At 39.8% G+C, this 22,225-nt stretch overlaps 2 protein-coding genes across 2 annotated transcripts in view; one reads left to right on the top strand and one right to left on the bottom strand.

Annotated features, from left to right (window-relative positions):
- Nucleotides 1-22,225, top strand: part of LOC129441882 (uncharacterized) — a 429,034-nt gene that overhangs the window by 25,186 nt on the left and 381,623 nt on the right. Inside the window, exons 5-9 of the mRNA XM_073858135.1 lie at nt 6,001-6,205; nt 10,319-12,086; nt 20,491-20,664; nt 21,356-21,529; nt 21,844-22,017. Of these exons, the coding sequence (XP_073714236.1) occupies nt 6,001-6,205; nt 10,319-12,086; nt 20,491-20,664; nt 21,356-21,529; nt 21,844-22,017 (2,495 nt within the window). The remainder of the gene's footprint in view (nt 1-6,000; nt 6,206-10,318; nt 12,087-20,490; nt 20,665-21,355; nt 21,530-21,843; nt 22,018-22,225) is intronic.
- LOC129441899 (interferon-induced protein 44-like) overlaps nt 1-22,225 on the bottom strand; it is a 118,240-nt gene that overhangs the window by 80,028 nt on the left and 15,987 nt on the right. The window lies entirely within an intron of this gene.

Raw genomic sequence — 22,225 nt, 5'->3', positions numbered from 1 at the left:
TGGCTGTTTTGTTTGCAAAGTCATTTATAAAGAGTTAGAACCAAAAACCGCTAATCACTACCTCAGTCAAAAATTATATCATGATGATATATTAACTAAATAATTATATTAACTGAGTGCTCTCAGCACATATTATATGTTGATTAAATACTCAGGCTATTCGGAAATCCTGCTTTGTTGGCAGAATCCATTAAGAGTAAATAAGAATGTTAATTTACAAGAAAACATGCAAGAGACACACTTCACATAATTTAAAATCAAATATTTCATTCATTCAAAGAACATTTTGAATCATGGGCGAGTGAATTTGTCACATTATATTTACTATTTTTACTTACGCTTTGCTTGTAGCTTGATTCCCTAAATCAAGGCGTATCGGGGGAGGAGCGAGTCACGGGCAAGCAACACACACAAACCCACTATCTCTGGATAACTTATAAATTACTACATGTTGGTATCATTTACATTATATGCACTTACGAGCCGATTTCCAACGTAAAACATAAGCAGTCATACTGCAAAAGAGTACGTTTGTGACACGATTTGCAACCGGGTCATGAACTTACCCTTTTTTGAGAAACTACATTTGTTTAGCATTTGTTTAGCACATCTTAATCTGTGTTAATAAATCACAAACATGACATACTGTTACCCCCCAGTGTTTCCGTTACATGCATTCTGCCGTGGCGGGCTGTCACGCCTAAAACATTTCCGCCACGCTTGCGGTTTTGTCTAGAAGGGATACAGCAAACAAAATCTCGGATGAGCACTGTTTTATCCTCCTTCACCCAAACCTAACTCTTAACCAGTGATGCCGGTAACGCGTTACTTAGTAATGCGTTGCTCTAATTTGACCACTTTTTTTAGTAACGAGTAATCTAACGCGTTGATATTTCCAAACCAGTAATCAGATTAAAGTTACTTATCCAAGTCACTGTGCGTTACTATTTTTGAAATTTTCCTTAGTAAAATATATATTTTCTTGTATATTTCTTCTTGCGTCTCGGGAAGTGAAGTCAGGTGTGCGACAATTCATGTTTTCAGCACGAGGACAACTCAGGTCACGTGTAAGCGACACAAACGTAAACAACGTACAATGGAGCGAGAAGAGAGATGCAGCTACAAAAACACTACGTCAAATTAAAAAACAAACATTTGGAGTCGCGGCACGGCACAGACAGTCAAACTAAGAGCAAGTCCCACCCGGTGGTGCGAAGCAGTGAGCAGGAGGTCATCCACTACCCCAGTGGTTCTCAATCCTGGTCCTGGAGCCCCACTGCTCTGCACATTTTGTATGTCTCCCATGTTTAACACAGCTGATTCAAATCATCAGCTCATTAGCAGAGATCTCATTGTCCATCAGATAAGAGAGACATACAAAATGTGCAGAGCAGTGGGGCTCCAGGACCAGGATTGAGAACCACTGCACTACCCAAACAACAAAAGCTGGACTTCAGTGCAAAACCAGTAAGTGTGGGAGAGTTGAAGAATGAAAGTAACAAAGCGATTTTCTCCGAGCCTTGATAACATCTGCATCTCAATATGACAGCATATTAGCACATAACCATTGAAAGAGTTGTCAAATATCGCGTTATTTACTCACCGATTTCCACGTGTAGATCCAGAACTGTTTTCAACCATGATAAGTAAATTCCAAAAGCGGTCTTTTTTTCTTACAACGCGTTGTGTTTCTCATTTCATGTGTTACAATACTGATAAATCTACAAGGTATTTACTATATAACATCCTGAAGACTTCTCAGTTTTTCAAAATAAAAGTAAGTCGAGTTTAAACTCGACTTACTTTCATTTTGTGAGTAGATCCTGTCGGGTCAAAAGTATCACTTCTTAGTTTTGTCCCACTGCTAATACTGTGTATAATATGTTAAAAAATTGATATTATTCTAATTTGATTTAATTTCATTTTCATAGTGTTCAAACTAATTTTTTTTAGTCTCAGCAATTACTGTTGGTTGCTTTTGAAACATTTGATAAAACTGAAATTTAAAATAAAAATGTAATTTAATTATTTTTTACAAAGATAAGTGACAAAATAAGTTTGCAGTTACATATTTAAGAGGTCATAGTCATATATATTTAATAAAAACAAGTGTAACACAAAAATCGATCATGTTTTGTTGTGTTACTTTTGACCCACCTGTGTGTTACTACTTTCGTCCCTGCTGTCAAGGTCAAAAGTAACAATTCACTACTCTTGTTTAAAGTGAAATTATACAGAAGTCGTTTTACATTTGTTCAAAATTCCAGCTGGTTTTGATAGACCACACTTGTGAGTTATTGACCATGTATCTCTGTCTAAAACATTAGCTTTTAAAATTAAGTTTTTCTGAAAATGGGCCCTGCTCTTCCCTATTTATGTTAAGTGAAGTCAAGAAAGGTTTTTTAAAACAACAGTTCAACTTAAAATGTCAGGAGATATATTGTTGACGTTACTGTTAAAAATGCACTTCCAATAAAGTGAGTGTTGGCAAAACCGGTTGTCATTTTTAATGTTGAGGCAGTGGGGGTGTGGGCAGCTACTGGAATGTAACTAACAAAGTAACTTGTAATCTAACTTAGTTACTTTTAAAATCAAGTAATCTGTAAAGAAACTTAGTTACTTTTTAAAGGAGTAATCAGTAATTAGATTACCTTTTCAAAGTAACTGTGGCATCACTGCTCTTAACACAACATTTCACAAGATTTAGGATGTATTTGTTTGTCATTCAGCCAGGGCCGCTGTTTTCATCCTAATCATATCTCCAAATCCTAAACTTTTTGGCATTTTCTGTATCCCTTCTAGACAAAACCCACTGTGGCTGGATTCATGTTGTTTACTCATTTATAAATACATTTTCTAAAATATCATCATTTTCACCAGGGGTTTAGGTTCATGCGCAAATAGATTAAAATCAACAGAACATGCCCAGATAGCAAAATTGCTGTGGCCAGATCTAGCTCACATCTAACACTTTCATATGGCCCACCTTCGGCCTGGATTGATGGCACTCGAGCGGTCCACCCCTCTTTTCCAAAAAGCAAGCCATAGAAATTCCACATGTCAGCCAAGCACAACGCAAATAATGCAGATCTGCCCGAAATTTGGGTATTAGTCGATTAAAATTTTGGCCTAGATTCGGCCCACATCCAACACCTTTCTCTGGCCCGAAACATTTGTCTATATTTTTGCATCTTTGGCCATTGGATTTTTTCGGCATAGAATAAATGTTTTTGACATTATTTTGATTACTGTGTGCGGACTTTTCTTCTCTTTATTGTTCTAATTTTTGGATTCACGCACCGGTGTTACCACCACATTGGACTAGAGGCGCGGACGTCATCCCTCTATATCTGGCCCAAACCTGGCATGGATTAATGGCACTTGTTTGGTCCACTCCTGGTGTCTGTTCTTTGTACGTGGATAACTCGGTTAGCTGTATTTGATTGTTGACGATTTGGCTTGATCTTGGATTATTTGTTTCTTCTAAGCTCATCCTAGAGTTGCTGTCACAGCAACAGGTCCGTAAGATTAAACCTGCTCAGAAGCAGGCTTATTTCATGTAAACAAGATTAGTTTGTACCTTTTGTACTGCTTAGGAGGTGATACGGAAAGTCTGATGCAGTCATGTATTCCTCATTATACGAGATGCACGATGAAGAGCTTTTCAAATTCAACACGTAATAAAAAAGGATTGATTACATTTTTTAGCTATGTTATTTAAACAAATATATTTTTTCTGTACTTGTGCAACTTGTTTTTGTTTAACATATTTCATTATTATTCTTAAACGAATGACAAGACAAACATGTAGGGTGATTTTATGTATACTAGTCAACATTTGAAGTGAATCAAAAACGTTCATCAAAGTTGTCCTCAGACAAGAACAGGTATTGGTTATTGGTTTTAAGACAACTTTTAGGACAGGTTTTGATCCACTTCAAATGTTGACTAGTGTACAAAATAGCTTTAACTGGGTTTACAAATTCAGCATCATAAAAATTTCACAACCTTCCATCAATAGCTTGCGCACTGCAGGGGTTAAAAAATGTAACAACTGGCCAATCACAGCGTGGCTGATCAGTGTTTCTACTGCCGATATGTTTTGCCTTTTCTTGCAGTGCACGAACACGCAGTGATCTCAGATTATTAAATCCTGCGGGCATTCAAAGAACCGGATAAGGGAGATCATAATTAGCAAGATCTGAACATCTCGGATATCTCATTTGATTTTAGATGTATTAAGCGACGTACGAAGAATGGACCCCTGTTTAAGACATCTCAACCACGAGCAAGCCAAAGTGATGCCACAATCAGAGTATGAATCTCAACAATTGTGACAAATAAATGAAAAACTTCATATTGCAATGCATGCTGGAAATTAACAAATTACAAATCTCATCCAGGACTCCCAGCATGCACTGCTGCATGGATAAATAATTAACTTTTTACAATTCTCTTTATCACCATGCTTGAGATTCATAGTCTGATTCTTGATGTTTGTATGTCCCAAGTATACAGAGGATTGTTGTCCTAAGTTTCTATAACTCCTGAATAACAAACTGTTGTGAAAGTGCTGGATCTCATTAACATTATTGACAAAACAAAGTTTTTGATGAGTAAATCAATTAATAAGATGATGATTTTTACCATTATATACTACCCACCACATAATTGCACTCATAACTTTACATTACTATTACAAATGTGTTTTATAGACACAAAGTAATCAAAGCAGAGAAAAACTAGCAAGCAAACAGTCAAGGGTCAAGAGTCTAACTAAAGCAAGCAATGATCACCATCATGTGGACTACAAATGAAACAAATCGTCAACATCTAAACCTAATAAGTGAATTGTGTTTTCTACAGCAATATATTTACTGAACATACAGAAATAATGTTTTATAAAATAATAAAATGCAATGTTTCTCTATCATTTACATAACAAGCAAACAAGTCAATATAAAAACAGTTTTAAACATTGTGTGAACATTAAAACATGACATTGTCATAACCTTTAAAAATGGTCAAATGTAACATTACTCTAACGTTCAGACAAAACAGAAACGTTCCTAGAACATCAAGAAAACGCTTTTTATGTTGACAGAATGTTTTTGGGAATGTTGGGAACTTTCAGGGAACATTCTTAGAACTTTTTCTGTTAGACCGCATTTCACGTGGAGTTGTGCACAGCAATTTTTGTAGATGCAGTCTTACTTTCTACTTACTGCGCAATTTGCGTTGTGACCGGGTCAGGGTCACAGTCTTTATGTCAAACAGGATCACTGGTCGTGTGTTCTGTCAATCACTACAAATGCATATTATCAAACAGGACTGTGCACGACTGTAACGCTAAACACAAGCATGGGCTTGCAAACAACATTAAAACTACAATGAAAGATGCGTACGAAGCTATGTAGTAATAAGGAAAAGTAAATGACAGCATGAATTTATAAAAAAAAATACATGTTTACAGAAGCCTATATTTTACATTTAAAAAAATTGCCACCACAGCTGGAACAAATCCTAGAGGAAACACTGCCCACTTTAATTATGCAGTTCATTGCAGGCTGTAATCTAAATTACATATATACCCTAGTTTGTATAAAAGGTATTTGATATGTTTTTGGTACAATTGGCTTTATTCCAAGATAATCAGAAAGTAAACATTTGTAAAGCGTATTTGTAGAAGACGTTATATGTAAAAGGAGATGATTTGGGCATGTATTATGAGCATTTTCAATTGTTTAGCATTTACTACTTTATTTTAAAATAATCAAGTTTCATTAATATTAGAAAAAGGTTAAGAACAAAATTGTGTGTGTGCACTTTCATTCAGTGTTTATGTAGCTGAACTGGTAGAGGACTGCTTTAGCTGCACAAAGGTCCCCAGGGATCCCCAGTGAATACACATACTGATTAAACCAGATCATTTGTTCCATTAGAAAAAAATTACGCATGCATAAAAGTAAAAAAAAATCTCTGTTTGAACAATGATTTCAGGAACTTGAGAATAAAATCATCTCTCTGATAAGGAGTGAGCTGAAGATCTTCAAGAGACTACTGAGTCCAGATGATCCAGCAAGCTCTGAGAAAGAAGAGGAGGACGATAAATATCTGAGCAGAGTCAGAGAGGGGCTTCTGAAAATCACACTCCACGTCCTAAAGAAGATGAAGCACACAGACCTTGCTAACAAACTACAGACCAGTAAGAGCTCAAATTAATGTGACTGTTATATAACTTTACATTCAAAATGCTTTGAGTCTTCTACGTCTGTCAATCAGTTGATGTTGAGTGACGCTTGGGGTTTGACTTAAAGGGGTCATATTATGAGAGTTTTTTCAATTTAAAATAAGTCTTTGGTGTTCCCAGAGTGTGTATGTGAAGTTTTAGCTCAAAATACTCCACAGATAATTAATTACAGCATGTTAAAACCACAAAACAGGCGACATCTGAACGACCTAATTTCTCACATGCTTGCAGAAAATGGCTTACCCAAACAAAGTTACTGGGTTAATCATTTTCACGTTTTCTAGGTTGATAGAATCACTGGGGACCCAATTATAGCACTTAAACATGAAAAGCGTTTGATTTTCACGCTATGACCCCTTTAAGGAGCCCAGTCGCCTTTGATCTTAGTTAATTGGAGGCATTAGGTGTGTTTAATGCAGCACCGCAAGAACCAACTGTCATGATTCTGCCCTCTTGTCCTTGTTTTAGTATAAGTCATGAGGCAGAATCATGACAGGCCCATGTTTTGTGTAAACGTACTGGCCTTGATTATTTAGCCATGTGCTTTCTGTCTCGTCTCTTGACCCCGCCCCCTTGTTTCCTCATTAATTATCCCATTATTGTTTGATTCATGTCACCTGTTCCCCTTTTGATTTGCTCCCCTATTTAATGCCCTTGTGTTTGTTGTCTTGTGCAGATCCGTTTTGTTAATACCTGTACTTACCTGTGTGACAATAGTCAGGAGAATTTTGTCAAGTTTATTGGTCTATTGTTCATATCCTAGTCTTGTTCCTGTTTTTGTTTAGTCAAGTCCTGTTAGTCATTATCTTTGTAAGTCTTAGTCTTAGTCATTGTCTAGTTTACCCCCTCGTGGGTCTTTTGTTTGGAAGTCTGTTATTAAACGTTTTTGAGTTCATCTACGCCTGCGCCTGGGTTCTCTTTCTCTCTCCTTTCGGAGATTCCTGACAGAACGGATCTGCCATAGAAGAACCCAGCAGGCCAGCATGGACTCACCCCTCTCCGCCCAACGGGCACATCAGGCGCATGTGTTGTTTGGTCTTCGTCAGGGGAAGGCCGAAGTCAAGGACTTTGCCTTCGATTTTTTGAGGGCAGCTAGGGGCTCTGGCTTCAAAGAGGCGGAGCTGAAGGTCATCTTTAATGGCTGCCTTAACAAGCCCCTCAAGATCAGTGAGCAGAGGATGCTGAGACCCCTGGGCTTCCCGGACATGATAAACTATCTGATGAACCGACCTCAGCCCAGGGTCTCAGCCAAGGCAGCAGCTCCTACTTCCTCTATTCCAGAGGGTCGCGTCATGGGAGTGGTGACGCGAGAGGATCCAGCACTCACCACTTCGGCTCCCGAGAGCTCGTCCCAGCCTGTCAGCCTCCGCGGTAAACGCGAGCGGAGGGTCTCGTGGGAGTCGGTGTCTGAGGGGTCCTCCACAGAGCCTGTCACACCCGCCATGACCATGACAGAATCCACCTCACCTGTCACTCTATCTGCGCCACGGCCGCGGAGGAAGAAGAGGAAAAAGGGGATCACCTGTCCTCCACATCAGCCTCTGCCAGGGCTCGCGCCCCAGCTCAAGCCTGCCACAGACTCTGCTCCCCAGCCAGCTGCAGCGCCCCCTGTCTCGCCGGCTCCCCAGCCAGCTGCAGCGCCCCCTGTCTCGCCGGCTCCCCAGCCAGCTGCAGCGCCCCCTGTCTCGCCGGCTCCCCAGCCAGCTGCAGCGCCCCCTGTCTCGCCGGCTCCCCAGCCAGCTGCAGCGCCCCTGTCTCGCCGGCTCCCCAGCCAGCTGCAGCGCCCCCTGTCTCGCCGGCTCCCCAGCCAGCTGCAGCGCCCCCTGTCTCGCCGGCTCCGTCTGTCACTGCCTCCTATGTACCCTTGTCATCCTGTTCGTCTGCCCGGTCCCCTGCCACTGTCTCTATGTTCTCCCTAGACTCTCTTCCTAACCCAGTCAGCCCCGGTTTACCCACTCCTGTGTCTGCCCCTTTCCTGCCCAGAGACCCTGCCTTGTTCCCCATTGTGCCTCCTGTCCTCCCTGCCTTAATCTTGCCTCAGTCTGCCCCAGGACCCACCTCTCCTACTAAACCCCCCAAGTCTGCCCGGACTCCGTGTGCCAAGTCCTCTGTGGGACCCAAGATCCCTTGCTCACCCAGTTCTACCCTGCCTGGACTGCCTCCCCAGAACTTTCTTGGGCCCCCACCCCCCCTCCCATGGATGTTGTTTTTGTATGTAACCCTAATCCTCTTGTAGTTTATTTTTGTCTGCCTTTGTGTTTATTTGTTATGTTCTGTTGGTTTGTGTCTGTTTGTCAGTCTGCCGTGTCTCGTGTCTAGTGTTCCCCTGAGGAACGCCTGGAGGCGTTCCTTAGGGGGAGGGTTCTGTCATGATTCTGCCCTCTTGTCCTTGTTTTAGTATTAGTCATGAGGCAGAATCATGACAGGCCCATCTTTTGTGTGAAAGCATTGGCCTTGATTATTTTAGCCATGTGCTTTCTGTCTCGTCTCTTGACCCCGCCCCCTTGTTTCCTCATGAATTATCCCATTATTGTTTGATTCATGTCACCTGTTCCCCTCTTGATTTGCTCCCCTATTTAATGCCCTTGTGTTTGTTGTCTTGTGCAGATCCGTTTTGTTAATACCTGTACTTACCTGTGTGACAATAGTCAGGAGAATTTTGTCAAGTTTATTGGTCTATTGTTCATATCCTAGTCTTGTTCCTGTTTTTGTTTAGTCAAGTCCTGTTAGTCATTATCTTTGTAAGTCTTAGTCTTAGTCATTGTCTAGTTAACCCCCTCGTGGGTCTTTTGTTTGGAAGTCTGTTATTAAACGTTTTTGAGTTCATCTACGCCTGCGCCTGGGTTCTCTTTCTCTCTCCTTTCGGAGATTCCTGACACCAACAGGCGGATGACATAACAGATAAATCACATCTGTAACCGATTTGCCTCATAAATGGGCACACAAAAATTAAAATATAATTAAGAATTTATATTTTTTGAATAGCCAAATCTTCTCTGTTTGTTTACTATTATTAGTTCTTATTTGTGATTTTTCCCCTGCAGAATTCAATTCAGTTGTTGTCTCTGAAACAAAACCATATTTTAAGCGACATATTTAAAATTTTACACCAAATGTCAGATCCATTAGACTGGAATTGCTCAGGTGTATAAGGAGCAGTGAGGAGTTCCCTGTACTGTATGTCAACAGCAAGGGAACCTTTGTAGTCACAAATCCTCCAGGGTGTCGCATTGTCTTTGGCACTAGCAAATGGTGCTTTTATAAAAGACATCTATAGAGTGGTGGGCTGGGGTATCTCGTAGTGGAAACGGTTGTCCAAGTCAGATTCCCACTTTGGTAAACCTTGGATGCCTGTAATTCTCCAGCACTCATCAAAAGCTTATTCAGTGGAGGAATTGCACTACCCAATACTCGTGGGCCCCTTTTGCCGATTTTAAGGTGACCTCATGTATGTGGGATCAGTGCTCTGTATTAGCTAATGCTTAAGTGGTAATTTCCACTATTCAGATTTTCTGATAAGTCAGTGTCTTCCTCTAAGACGGAGATTTGCTTTGCCATTTAATCATTATATAAAACATGAAATAAGAGCATGTGATGTAAATTTTGAAAGTGAAGGTTCCTGAAATGCACTCTCTAATTCTAAGCATCTGTTAAAGGAATAGTTCACCCAAAAATTTTATTTAGCCCATATTTAACTCACCCTTAAGCCAGCACAGTTGTATAAACATGGTTTGAGTTATCAAATAACATCCTGACTCTGGCGTTTTAACGGCATTGGATAGTGTCCAGTTTTTAAAGCCCAAAAAGTGCACCCGCCCATTAAAAAAATAACCCATGTGGTTATTAAATGTCTTAGCAAAACAGTGGGGGAAACATATATTTTAAACTTAATATACCGTGGCTGTGTGCACGTTCACAAGAGAGTTGAAGTCAGGCAAAAGGCTGACCTCGGATCCAATGTTACAAAAACCAATCACTTTAGGAAACTTAATAATCTTTTATAAAATTTAAAAAATTCTCAGTTGATTCATATATTTGATTCATGTGATTTCTCTTTTTTCACAACAGAACTTGCTCCTTTGTGTTTAAAAAAACATAAATCCAGATTAAAAGAGAAATTCCAGAGAATTAATGAAGGAATATCAAAACATGGAAGCTCAACACTTATGAATGAGATCTACACAGAGCTTTACATCACAGAGGGAGGGAGTGGAGAGGTCAATAATGAACATGAGGTGAGACAGATTGAGACAACATCCAGAACATTACAGACAGAAGAAACACCAATCAAATGTAATGACATCTTTAAAGCTTTACCTGGACAAGACAAATACATCAGAACTGTGCTGACTAAAGGAGTGGCTGGAATTGGAAAAACCGTCTCTGTACAGAAGTTCATACTGGACTGGGCTGAAGAAAAAGAAAATCAGGATCTTCACTTAATATTTCCACTTCCTTTCAGAGAGCTGAATCTGATAAAACAACAAAATATCAGTCTGATGGATCTTCTTCATCAGTTCTTCACAGATACAAAAGAACTGAGATCAACAGACTTTGATGACTACAAGGTTTTGTTTATCTTTGATGGTCTGGATGAGTGTCGACTTCCTCTAGATTTCTCAAACAATCAGAGTTTGTTTGATGTAAATGATTCAGCATCAGTGGATGTTCTGCTGACAAACCTCATCAAGGGGAATCTGATTCCTTCTGCTCTGATCTGGATAACATCACGACCAGCAGCAGCCAATCAGATTCCTCCTGAGTGTATTGACCAGATTACAGATGTACGAGGGTTCAATGATCCTCAGAAGGACGAGTATTTCATGAAGAGAATAAATGATGAGAGTCTGGCTAACAGAATCCTCACACACATCAAATCATCCAGAAGTCTGTACATCATGTGTCACATCCCAGTCTTCTGTTGGATTACAGCCACTGTTCTAGAGAGAATGTTGAGTGAATCAGAGAGTAAAGCAGAGATCCCCAAGACTCTCACACAAATGTTCACACACTTCCTGATCTTTCAGACCAAACTGAAGAGTCAGAAGTATGATGGGAAATGTGAGGTAGATCTTCAGCAGGCTAGAGAGAGTCTTCAGTCACTGGGAAAACTGGCTTATCAACAGCTGGAGAAAGGGAATCTGATCTTCTATGAGGAGGATCTGAGAGAGTCTGGCATTGATGTGAGAGAAGCTTCAGTGTATTCAGGAGTTTGTACTGAGATCTTCAGAGAGGAGTTTGGACTTTACCTGGGGAAGGTTTACAGCTTTGTTCATCTGAGCATTCAGGAGTTTCTTGCTGCTTTGTTTGTGTTTCTTTTATTTTCTCAACAAACATCAGGACTCTTCAGCAGGTTCAGATCAAATATGACAGATTTACTGAAGAGTGAAGTGGACAAAGCCTTACAGAGTGAGAACGGACACCTGGATCTTTACCTCAGATTTCTCCTGGGTCTCTCATTGAAGTCCAGTCAGATGATCTTACGAGATCTGATGATACAGACAGGAAGAAGCTCTGACAGCAGACAGGAAATAGTTGAGTACATTAAGATGAAGATCAGAGAGAATCCCTCTCCAGAGAAAACCATCAATTTGTTTCACTGTCTGAATGAACTGAATGATCAATCTCTAGTGCAGGAAGTCCAAACATACCTGAACAGAGGAGATGATTTTAGTTTTTCTGGAGTCAAACTCTCTCCTGCTCAGTGGTCGGCTCTTGCGTTTGTGTTGCTGAACTCAGAAGAGGACCTGGATGAGTTTATACTGAAGAAATATGATCGATCAGATGAATGTCTTATGAGACTCCTGCCAGTGATCAAAACATCCAGAAAAGCTGAGTGAGTCATTAGGCTGCATTTTATTTTCAACACTAAGGGGGGGCTTCCCGGACAGGAATTAGATTAGTCCTAGACTAAAATAAATGTAAGAGCTGTTAAAACTGAAAACAACTTGCACTGACATATCTTAAAATACATCAGTGCCCTTGGTTTTGCCTCAAAATGCACACAAGTAATGTTTTTAGTAAGGCATGTTTGTTAAAACTAATTATATTTCCTAATTAAACTAAGGCCTAATCCTGTCTTAAACTAATCCCTGTCCGGGAAACCGCCCCTAGTATTAGTTCAGGATATGTTTGCATATGCTAGACTACAAACAGTTTTGTCATTTTACACATTTTGATGTTGTGACATAAATAAGTGATAAATGAAGTTATGATTGAGCATTAGCGATGATACCTGCTGTTAACAAGCAGAATTAATTAATATAAACAAGAACAGAAAAAAGAGAAAAGACAAGCAGAAATACAACAGCAACAACAACTAATGTGCAGCCACACTTAGATGGACATCAACTTGAAATAACAGGACACATTAAATCTTTTAAACAAACACCATTACCCTCTTCACTCATTATTTATATTTACATCAAAATAGCTCTTATTTTAAATTAAGGTTTTTAAAAAAACTAGCTAAAGTAAAATAAAGTAGCTGTAATTTATGTTTGTTTTATTGAAAATAAGTTTTTGATAGGAGTGATTCCTTTAGTTAGGCACTTGACCCCTTATTTTCAAGCTATTTCTTAAAGCTCTCGTTTTTCCTGTGTTTTTGAAGCTATTGTGTTTATGGTTTGTAATATAACATGTGTTTATGTTTTGTGTGTAAAAAAAGTTTACTCATCTGTATACTGCTGTTTTCACGGTCCAGAGGCGATTCTAGGGTTAGAGCTTTAGGGGTGCTGAGCACCCAATGAGCTCCACTGCCCCCACCCACCCTTTTTTCACACAAAAACAAAAAGTATGTCTATTGTAAAATAACTTTATAATTTTAACTTTGGTTCAACTAACTCCAAAATCCAGATTTTTTTGGAGACCTTTCAGGCATAAAAACGGGTCAGGGATGGAAAAGGTGAGAAGGATATTACCCCTCTAGGGGGGTCCGGGGGCATGGTCCCCCGTAAGTAATTTTTTAAAATGACATATTTTTAAGCATCAATCTGATGAATTTTGAGATGCATTTTTTGCCAACCTTGCCACTTACTTGTTTTTCCGCCTAGAACGCAAAATGCTTCTTTAAGCGCTTTTATATTTTAAAGGAAATGACGCAATTTACGTGTATATTTACAGCTGGTCTATTCGCACTGGATTAGTATTACCTGAGGTAATTTTTCCGGACCTTTTGACAGAAGGTAAAAGTCGCAGTAATCTTTACTGACATTGTCCGTAATGATTACTGACATGGAGCATTCTGACAGGACTAAAATCACTGAGAAGCACTAATAAAAATAGCTTTACCCCACCTCCCTATGTAAATCTTGTCGTGGCAAAGTCTTCTGTAATGAGCGTGTAAACCGGTTAGATCCAAATGCTGGTTGTATTGAAGAGAAATCCACAATACAGGCAAGGGTCATACACCAGGCAAGCAACAACATCAAAGGCAATCCAAAATCAGTAGTCAATAATCCAGGCGTGGGTCAGGGCAGGCAGAGAACAATCACAAAACACAAAAAAACAGCACAGATCAAAACACAAGGTAGAACAGAGAAACTGGATGAATACGCTCAGAACTGTAGACAAGGCTTACAAGACTTCACAGTGTGAGTGTGAGAATGGTTTAAATAGTCCAGGTGATTAAAAACAGGAAACAGGTGTGGTGAGGAACTGGGCGGGCAAGGGATGATGGGTAATGTAGTCCGGATAGTGACAGATGAGAGACACCTGTGTAGGCTAGCAGAGAGAGACAATCTGGCTCTCATAACACATAAAGGCACAAGTTATCATAGAATTAATGTAGAATTTTTTTCCCAGTTCTAGGATGACAAAACAATTATATTTTTTTCGTGTTATTACATTGGACACAATTACCACACCAGTAATTTTCATTTTGTAATGGACTAATAATTTTCTGTGAAGGACTGTGTGCAGCTCTAAAACCGAGCATGTACTAGATGGTCTTTTAAATTCTTAGCTCGTTTGTACACTATCAATGGAGGATTTTGGAAAATAGAACTAAGCTCAGGATCAGATGACAAAAGATGCCAATGTTTTTTGAAAATAGATCTAATTAAGTAAGATTTGTCTGAATGAGTTGTAATGAAAGTGAACAAATGTTTCTTAACCTTTTTAGTCCTCTTCTTTAATAGTTGAGCATGTGTATTATGAAGAGTAGTATCAAATGCTTCATCAATCCATTCGGCAGGATATCCTCTTTCTAGGAATTTCATTTTCATTGTCGTTGACTTCTCAATAAAATCTGTATCAGAGTGACAAATCCTTCTTAATCTATAGAACTGACTCTTGGGCAAACCCCTCTTTAATGAGGTAGGGTGAAAGCTAGTCGCGAGTAACAATAGCTGCGTTTACATTTGTAATCCGTTTAAATGATCAATCTGAATAAAAATGCTCCATGTAAACACCTCAATCGGACTAAAAAGTGCCAATCTGATTAAAAATCTAATCCGCTTAGCTACGTTTACATGGACACATTTTGCCTCCATCGGATTAAAATCCTTTCGATTAATAAATCCTATCATAGCGTTTACATGAACACTTAATAATGTGATCGGATTGATGTGCGTGTTTATATGACACAAGATTTACATCAGATTTGATCATTTGAGATGCGCACATTGCACAAATATAGTTTCACGCTGTTTCAAGATTTGCTTTGTGCCTCACTGATTATAAAGCAGCAGCAAAAACACCCATTCACGTGTGCCCAAAAAGAGTATTTTACTTCACGCAGTGCTGCAGAGAGACCAATCGCGAGAGCGAGTCCAAACACACGCGTTTGTGGATCAGAGAATTAATCATGGACTGACCGGACAACGCTGTCTTGTATCACTTTATGGGGAATTGGAAGGATAATAGGAACAAGATTAACAAGACAATCACTTCTTGTGACTCTCTTCAACAAAAGAAACTCGAGTTATTTGCGTCACATGTCATTACGGCAATTCTACGTCATTGCACGTGTGAATATGCGCCACACTCCCGTCCTGTAGGTGGCAGAAATGCGCATTTCAGTGGGTTTGCCAACCGCCATTAAAAAAAGAAAAGATGGCACATGCGCAGAGTGTCCCAGTTTCAGTTATCCATCCGATCAAGTGTATACATGTCCTTTTGAGCGGATCACAAAAGGTATAAACCACCCCTAACAAGCGGATTAGATTTTTAATCAGATTGACACTGTTTAGTCCGATTGAGGTGTTTACATGGAGCATTTTTATTCAGATTGATCATTTAAACAGATTACAAATGTCCATGTAAACGCAGCTACTTGTTAGGAGTGGTTTATACCTTTTGTTATCCGCTCAAAAGGACATGTATACACTTGATCGGATGGATAACTGAAACTGAGACGCTCTGCACATGTGCTTTCTTCTTTTATTTTTTTATGGCGGTTGGCAAACCCACTGAAAGGTGCATTTCCGCCACCTACAGGACGGGAGTGTGGAGCATATGCACACATGCAATGACGTAGAATTGGCGTAATGACATGTGAAGCAAATAACTCGAGTTTGTTTTGTTGAAGGAAGTCACAAGAAGTGATTGTTCTGTTAATCTTGTTCCTATTAGAAATAACTCTACATAAGCTGCCATAAGTTCTATAACTTGCAACATCGAGTTAACTTACATCACCAAATGTCGACTGGGGGGACTTAGTGAGCCACAAGCTGCTATTCCGGATCGCAGCTCCGAGTACAAAGGGATGCGTGCACGCGACGCTGCGTTGGTCGGCGACTCTGGGATTCACACAGAGAGTGACTCAACTCAGAGCTTGAATCCTGGACTAGGAGAAACGAGCCTTGCTCGTGTTATTAACCCACTGACTATCAATCTGAAACAGGACACGTTCCTCCCACTTCCAAGTCAACAAAGCCTGACATCTTCTAAATGTGGTGTTGATATATTTGTCATTATGAAACTAAACATACCAAACTTTTAAAATTATGTTATTGATAATGTTACCACGGACATGCAAGTGTTTTAGGAGTTCCTGAGGTCACATGAGCCCTATTTTTGCGAGCAGAGAAGTCACAGAATCGTAGCTGTATGCGTGATCTGAGTTGCTTCCCTGATAGCATAAGCTCCAGAACGGACCTGCTCCGGTTGGCATTAGTATGAAATAACGATTGGGAGATTTTGACCAAGTGAGTCAAGTGAATCACACAACCCGGATCTTACTATCTTACCATATCTGCGCTGCTCACCTGACCAATGGTGAGCTCGAACTGCTTCACTGCAGAAGCTGCCTTGAAGGCTCCTTGAGGGCTTAAACCAGTAACGAGCACTTTGATTGGTCATTTTTGTGAACCAATCATATTTCTTTCTGCCCTGCGAATATGTTTGAGTAAGGAAAACTCCTATCTGCATTTTGTTCATACTTCATTTTGAGGGTTTTTTATTCTTACTGAACATACTACAAACAAATAAAGCCTTTTAATAACAGACAAAACAGACTTTTGAGTTGTGCAGTGGCTGGAAGTCAGTTGTAGTTCTTGTGTTTCTCTTTCCTTCATTGATTCTGCTCATTATCAGGTGTTTTCAATAATCAAAAAATCATCACTTAAATGATCACTTAAGTATCCAATTGACTCTAATTATGTTGCATTTACACCAGCCGCAGTAGGGGCGTCAAAAACACGCTATTCACGCGTAGTTGGACGCTTGAACATTTGAGTTCACTCGCTTGATCTGCGTGTGAAATTCTAGTCATTAGAGAAATTCACGCGGAAATACGCCTCATGGGAGGGGCTTCTGCGACTCCGCCACTCCGCTCGCTTCCTGTAATCACGTCACTAATACAACAAGGTCCTGTATTAGTGCGTTTTTTTTCTTTGTAAACAAAAGTTTAATGCATTTTAGGAAGGATTGTTCCAGTGCACCTATACACCCTTTGTAGAGGTGGGAGGTGAAACATAAAAACACCCAAAAATTCTCGGGGCAGCCACATACAGTCTTGTTCAAAATAATAGCAGTACAATGTGACTAACCAGAATAATCAAGGTTTTTAGTATATTTTTTATTGCTACGTGGCAAACAAGTTACCAGTAGGTTCAGTAGATTCTCAGAAAACAAATGAGACCCAGCATTCATGATCTGCACGCTCTTAAGGCTGTGCAATTGGGCAATTAGTTGAATTAGTTGAAAGGGTTGTGTTCAAAAAAATAGCAGTGTGGCATTCAATCACTGAGGTCATCAATTTTGTGAAGAAACAGGTGTGAATCAGGTGGCCCCTATTTAAGGATGAAGCCAACACTTGTTGAACATGCATTTGAAAGCTGAGGAAAATGGGTCGTTCAAGACATTGTTCAGAAGAACAGCGTACTTTGATTAAAAAGTTGATTGGAGAGGGGAAAACCTATAAAGAGGTGCAAAAAATGATAGGCTGTTCAGCTAAAATGATCTCCAATGCCTTAAAATGGAGAGCAAAACCAGAGAGACGTGGAAGAAAACGGAAGACAACCATCAAAATGGATAGAAGAATAACCAGAATGGCAAAGGCTCAGCCAATGATCACCTCCAGGATGATCAAAGACAGTCTGGAGTTACCTGTAAGTACTGTGACAGTTAGAAGACGTCTGTGTGAAGCTAATCTATTTTCAAGAATCCCTCGCAAAGTCCCTCTGTTAAAAAAAAGGCATGTGCAGAAGAGGTTACAATTTGCCAAAGAACACATCAACTGGCCTAAAGAGAAATGGAGGAACATTTTGTGGACTCATGAGAGTAAAATTGTTCTTTTTGGGTCCAAGGGCCACAGGCAGTTTGTGAGACGACCCCCAAACTCTGAATTCAAGCCACAGTACACAGTGAAGACAGTGAAGCATGAAAGTGCAAGCATCATGATATGGGCATGTTTCTCCTACTATGGTGTTGGGCCTATTTATCGCATACCAGGGATCATGGATCAGTTTGCATATGTTAAAATACTTGAAGAGGTCATGTTGCCCTATGCTGAAGAGGACATGCCCTTGAAATGGTTGTTTCAACAAGACAATGACCCAAAACACACTAGTAAACGGGCAAAGGCTTGGTTCCAAACCAACAAAATTAATGTTATGGAGTGGCCAGCCCAATCTCCAGACCTTAATCCAATTGAGAACTTGTGGGGTGATATCAAAAATGCTGTTTCTGAAGCAAAACCAAGAAATGTGAATGAATTGTGGAATGTTGTTAAAGAATCATGGAGTGGAATAACAGCTGAGAGGTGCCACAAGTTGGTTGACTCCATGCCACACAGATGTCAAGCAGTTTTAAAAAACTGTGGTCATACAACTAAATATTAGTTTAGTGATTCACAGGATTGCTAAATCCCAGAAAAAAAAATGTTTGTACAAAATAGTTTTGAGTTTGTACAGTCAAAGGTAGACACTGCTATTTTTTTGAACACACCCCTTTCAACTAATTGCCCAATTGCACAGCCTTAAGAGCGTGCATATCATGAATGCTGGGTCTTGTTTGTTTTCTGAGAATCTACTGAACCTACTGGTAACTTGTTTGCCACGTAGCAATAAAAAATATACTAAAAACCTTGATTATTCTGGTTAGTCACATTGTACTGCTATTATTTTGAACAAGACTGTATGTCGAAATTTCAGTCAAAACCGTTCTATTTCATCATAAACAATCTGAAAACAGGGCTTTAAGTGTAAAATACCGAACTTGTCCTTTAACACACTGCAGGTGAAATCAATTAATTCAATTAACACAGCGTGATTGACACAGACACAAGTCGGACTCAGCTTTGACTCGACTACAACCCTGGTGTAATGTCCATCAAAATTGACATGGTTAAAATCTCCAGAAATCACATAAAACACGTCAGGGTGCTTTTTTGAAGAGAGACTATGTTTCCATTTATTTCCTCAAATGCTTCACTAGCTTCTGCGCTCGGGGGAATGTAAACAACAATAAACACCGGTGTAAACTCTCACTTGGGGGCATTTGATGGTCATATATTCAACATTTCCAGAGCAGTAAGTGCTAATAATGGAACATTTAGTGCACCAACCTTCGTTGATATACACGCGTCCACCTCCTCGAGTCTTCCCCGACAACCGACTCCTGTCGGCCTGGTGGAGTAGCATGCCGCTAATCTGGAGCGCCGAATCTGGTACGTTGTCATTAAGCCAGGGTTCCATCACTAGAAACACGCAACAGTTCCTCATCTCCTTGTACATATTAATCCGCAGCCTTAATAAATCCATTTTGTTGTCCAACGCCCAAACATTAACTAGAAGCTAGAAAAAGGGACGGAATCACCAGTCTATTGTTGTTAGTCTTTAGCTTAGCCAGCAGGCCTGCTTGCTAGCCTCTCTTCTGCCTCTGAACACACCACTTCCTCTTACCTCTGAGCCGGCATATACAGTATTCCACTGCCAAGGCATTGTCCTCATAAGTCCCATCCTTCCCAGCTCAGTCTTTAGGTTCTGTGATGGTTTTACCCCTGCTGAAAAAAAACAGCACGGGAATTATGCTGGTCTATGCTGGTTTGATGCTGGTTTAACTGGTGGTCACCAGCATACCTGCACCAAAACACAACATATGCTGGTCTTGCTGGTATAACCAGCATGGGATGCTGGTACTAGTGCTGGTATAGCTGGTGCTGATGCTGGTTTGGTGCTGGTGTTCACTAGCAAACTAGCACCAAAACACAACATATGCTGGTCTTGCTGGTATGCTGTTTCTTTCAGCAGGGACGTCATACTTGCTATTAATTTCGTCATACTTTGCTATTATACCTCAGAAACACGCTTGCACACATTCAATGTTCCCTGCAATATTCCTTACTGTGGCCAGCGAAGCAGAGAAGATACTAATAAAACCTCATAAAACCGGGAGCTCAAGAAGCCCCTGCGCTGTTGTTGTTGTTTTCTGTCCTTCAATAATTCTGTTTTTCAACAGTAGATGTCATTAATGCTCATTCATTACTTCATTAATCACTCCATTATTTAATTGACATAAACACTGCTTCAATGGCACTTTTACACTCAGTAGTGTGATCTCATATAGACAGCAGTGGAAATCTAACACTGGGAATATTGCTTTGTAAGTTTGTGTGGTGTAAAATGTCTGTAGCCCATAATTATGGTGGTGACAGAAGACAAACAGATTCTGTCAGTTATATATCAGTGTTAAAGGGAGAAACTGTTCGACTCACCTGCAGTGTTTTTCATCTTGGTGTAGAGTTTCATTTGCACTTTTCAAGTTGTTTCAATTACATCTTGCTATTTCTCTTTCAGTCTAAGTCGCTGTAATCTCACAGAGAAAAGTTGTTCAGCATTGGCTTCAGTGCTCAGCTCAAACTCCTCAAGTCTGAGAGAACTCAACCTGAATGTCAATAACCTGCAGGATTCAGGAGTGAAGCTGCTCTCTGATGGACTGAAGAATACAAACTGTAAACTGGAGATATTACAGTAAGAAAATCCTTAAACCAGTAAAGTTAAATGTGTTTTTGTATCATGTAAATTCATTAAAGATCTTTATCAAAGTTGATCAGAATCATCTTCATATCATGTTGCTTATCATACACTCTAAAAAAAATCCATAAAAAAACGGACAAAGTTCTGTATAAAATATAAAGGAATTTCCCGTATTTATGTTTTACAGGCGTTTTACCTGTTTTTTTTTTAAAGGGGTCATAGCATGAAAATGTTAGCATTGCAACCTTGTAGGCTTGAGCAAAAATGTGTCGTTTTGGGTGTGTTTTTTTAAATGCAAATGAGCGGATGAAGTGCAAACACTGATCACAATGATGGTGGTTTGTTGTAATTCAAACTCAATTGTGCTGTCAAGTCCTTCTTTTCTCTCTCTTTTTCTCTGCACTAAATGGCAGTGCAGTGGTTGGATAGTGCAGATTAAGGGGGCGGTATTATTCTAATAAGAGCTCCTTATGACAACATAAATAGGGACAAATTTCAACGACCTATTTTTGTATGTACTTGTAGAGAATGGTTTACCAAAACTAAGTTACTGGGTTGGTCTTTTTCACATTTTCTAGGTTGATAGAAGCACTGGGAACCCAATTACAGCATTAAAACATGGAAAAAGTCAGATTTTCATGCCATAGCCCTTTTTAAGTGCGAGTTTTTCTCCTTCTGTCTGTAGGCTTTGTTGCTGTGATATTGGAGATGAAGGTTGTGCTGCTTTGGCTTCAGCTCTGAGATCAAACCCATCACATCTGAGAGAATTGAATCTGAACTATAATAATCCAGGAGATTCAGGAGTGAAGCTGCTCTCTGATCTACTGAAGGATCCAGACTGTAAACTAGAGACACTAGAGTGAGTAATATCTTCATGTTCTTCATATATTCAATTTTTAAACACACATGCATGCATGCATGCACACACACACACACACACACACACACACACACACACACACACACAGAGACAGACACACACACACACAGACACACACACACACAGACACACACACAGACAGACACACACACACAGTTTTATTTTAAAATCATTTATTTTTATCTGTAAATGAATATTTACTTTTATATGCTGCTCAAAATAGTCACACACATATAATTATAATTCATGACTTTATTTGCTGTAAGTGTGAGGAGTTTTTCTTCTCTCTTCAGTCTGTCTAACTGCAGTATTGGAGATGAAGGTTGTGCTGCTTTGGCTTCAGCTCTGAGATCAAACCCATCACATCTGAGAGAATTGAATCTGAACGGTAATAAACCAGGAGATTCAGGAGTGAAGCTGCTCTCTGATCTACTGAAGGATCCACACTGTAAACTAGAGAAACTAGAGTGAGTAATATCTTCATGTTCTTCATATATTCCATTTTTAAACACACACGCATGCATGCACACACACAAATGCAGACACACACACACACACACACACACACACAGAGACAGACACACACACAGACACACACACAGACAGACACACACACACACACACACACACACACACACACACACACAGAGACAGACACACACACAGTTTTATTTT

Source organism: Misgurnus anguillicaudatus, chromosome 2 (genome assembly GCF_027580225.2).
Source record: "Misgurnus anguillicaudatus chromosome 2, ASM2758022v2, whole genome shotgun sequence".
NCBI lineage: Eukaryota > Metazoa > Chordata > Actinopteri > Cypriniformes > Cobitidae > Misgurnus > Misgurnus anguillicaudatus.
This window is presented reverse-complemented; position numbering and strand designations above follow the sequence as displayed.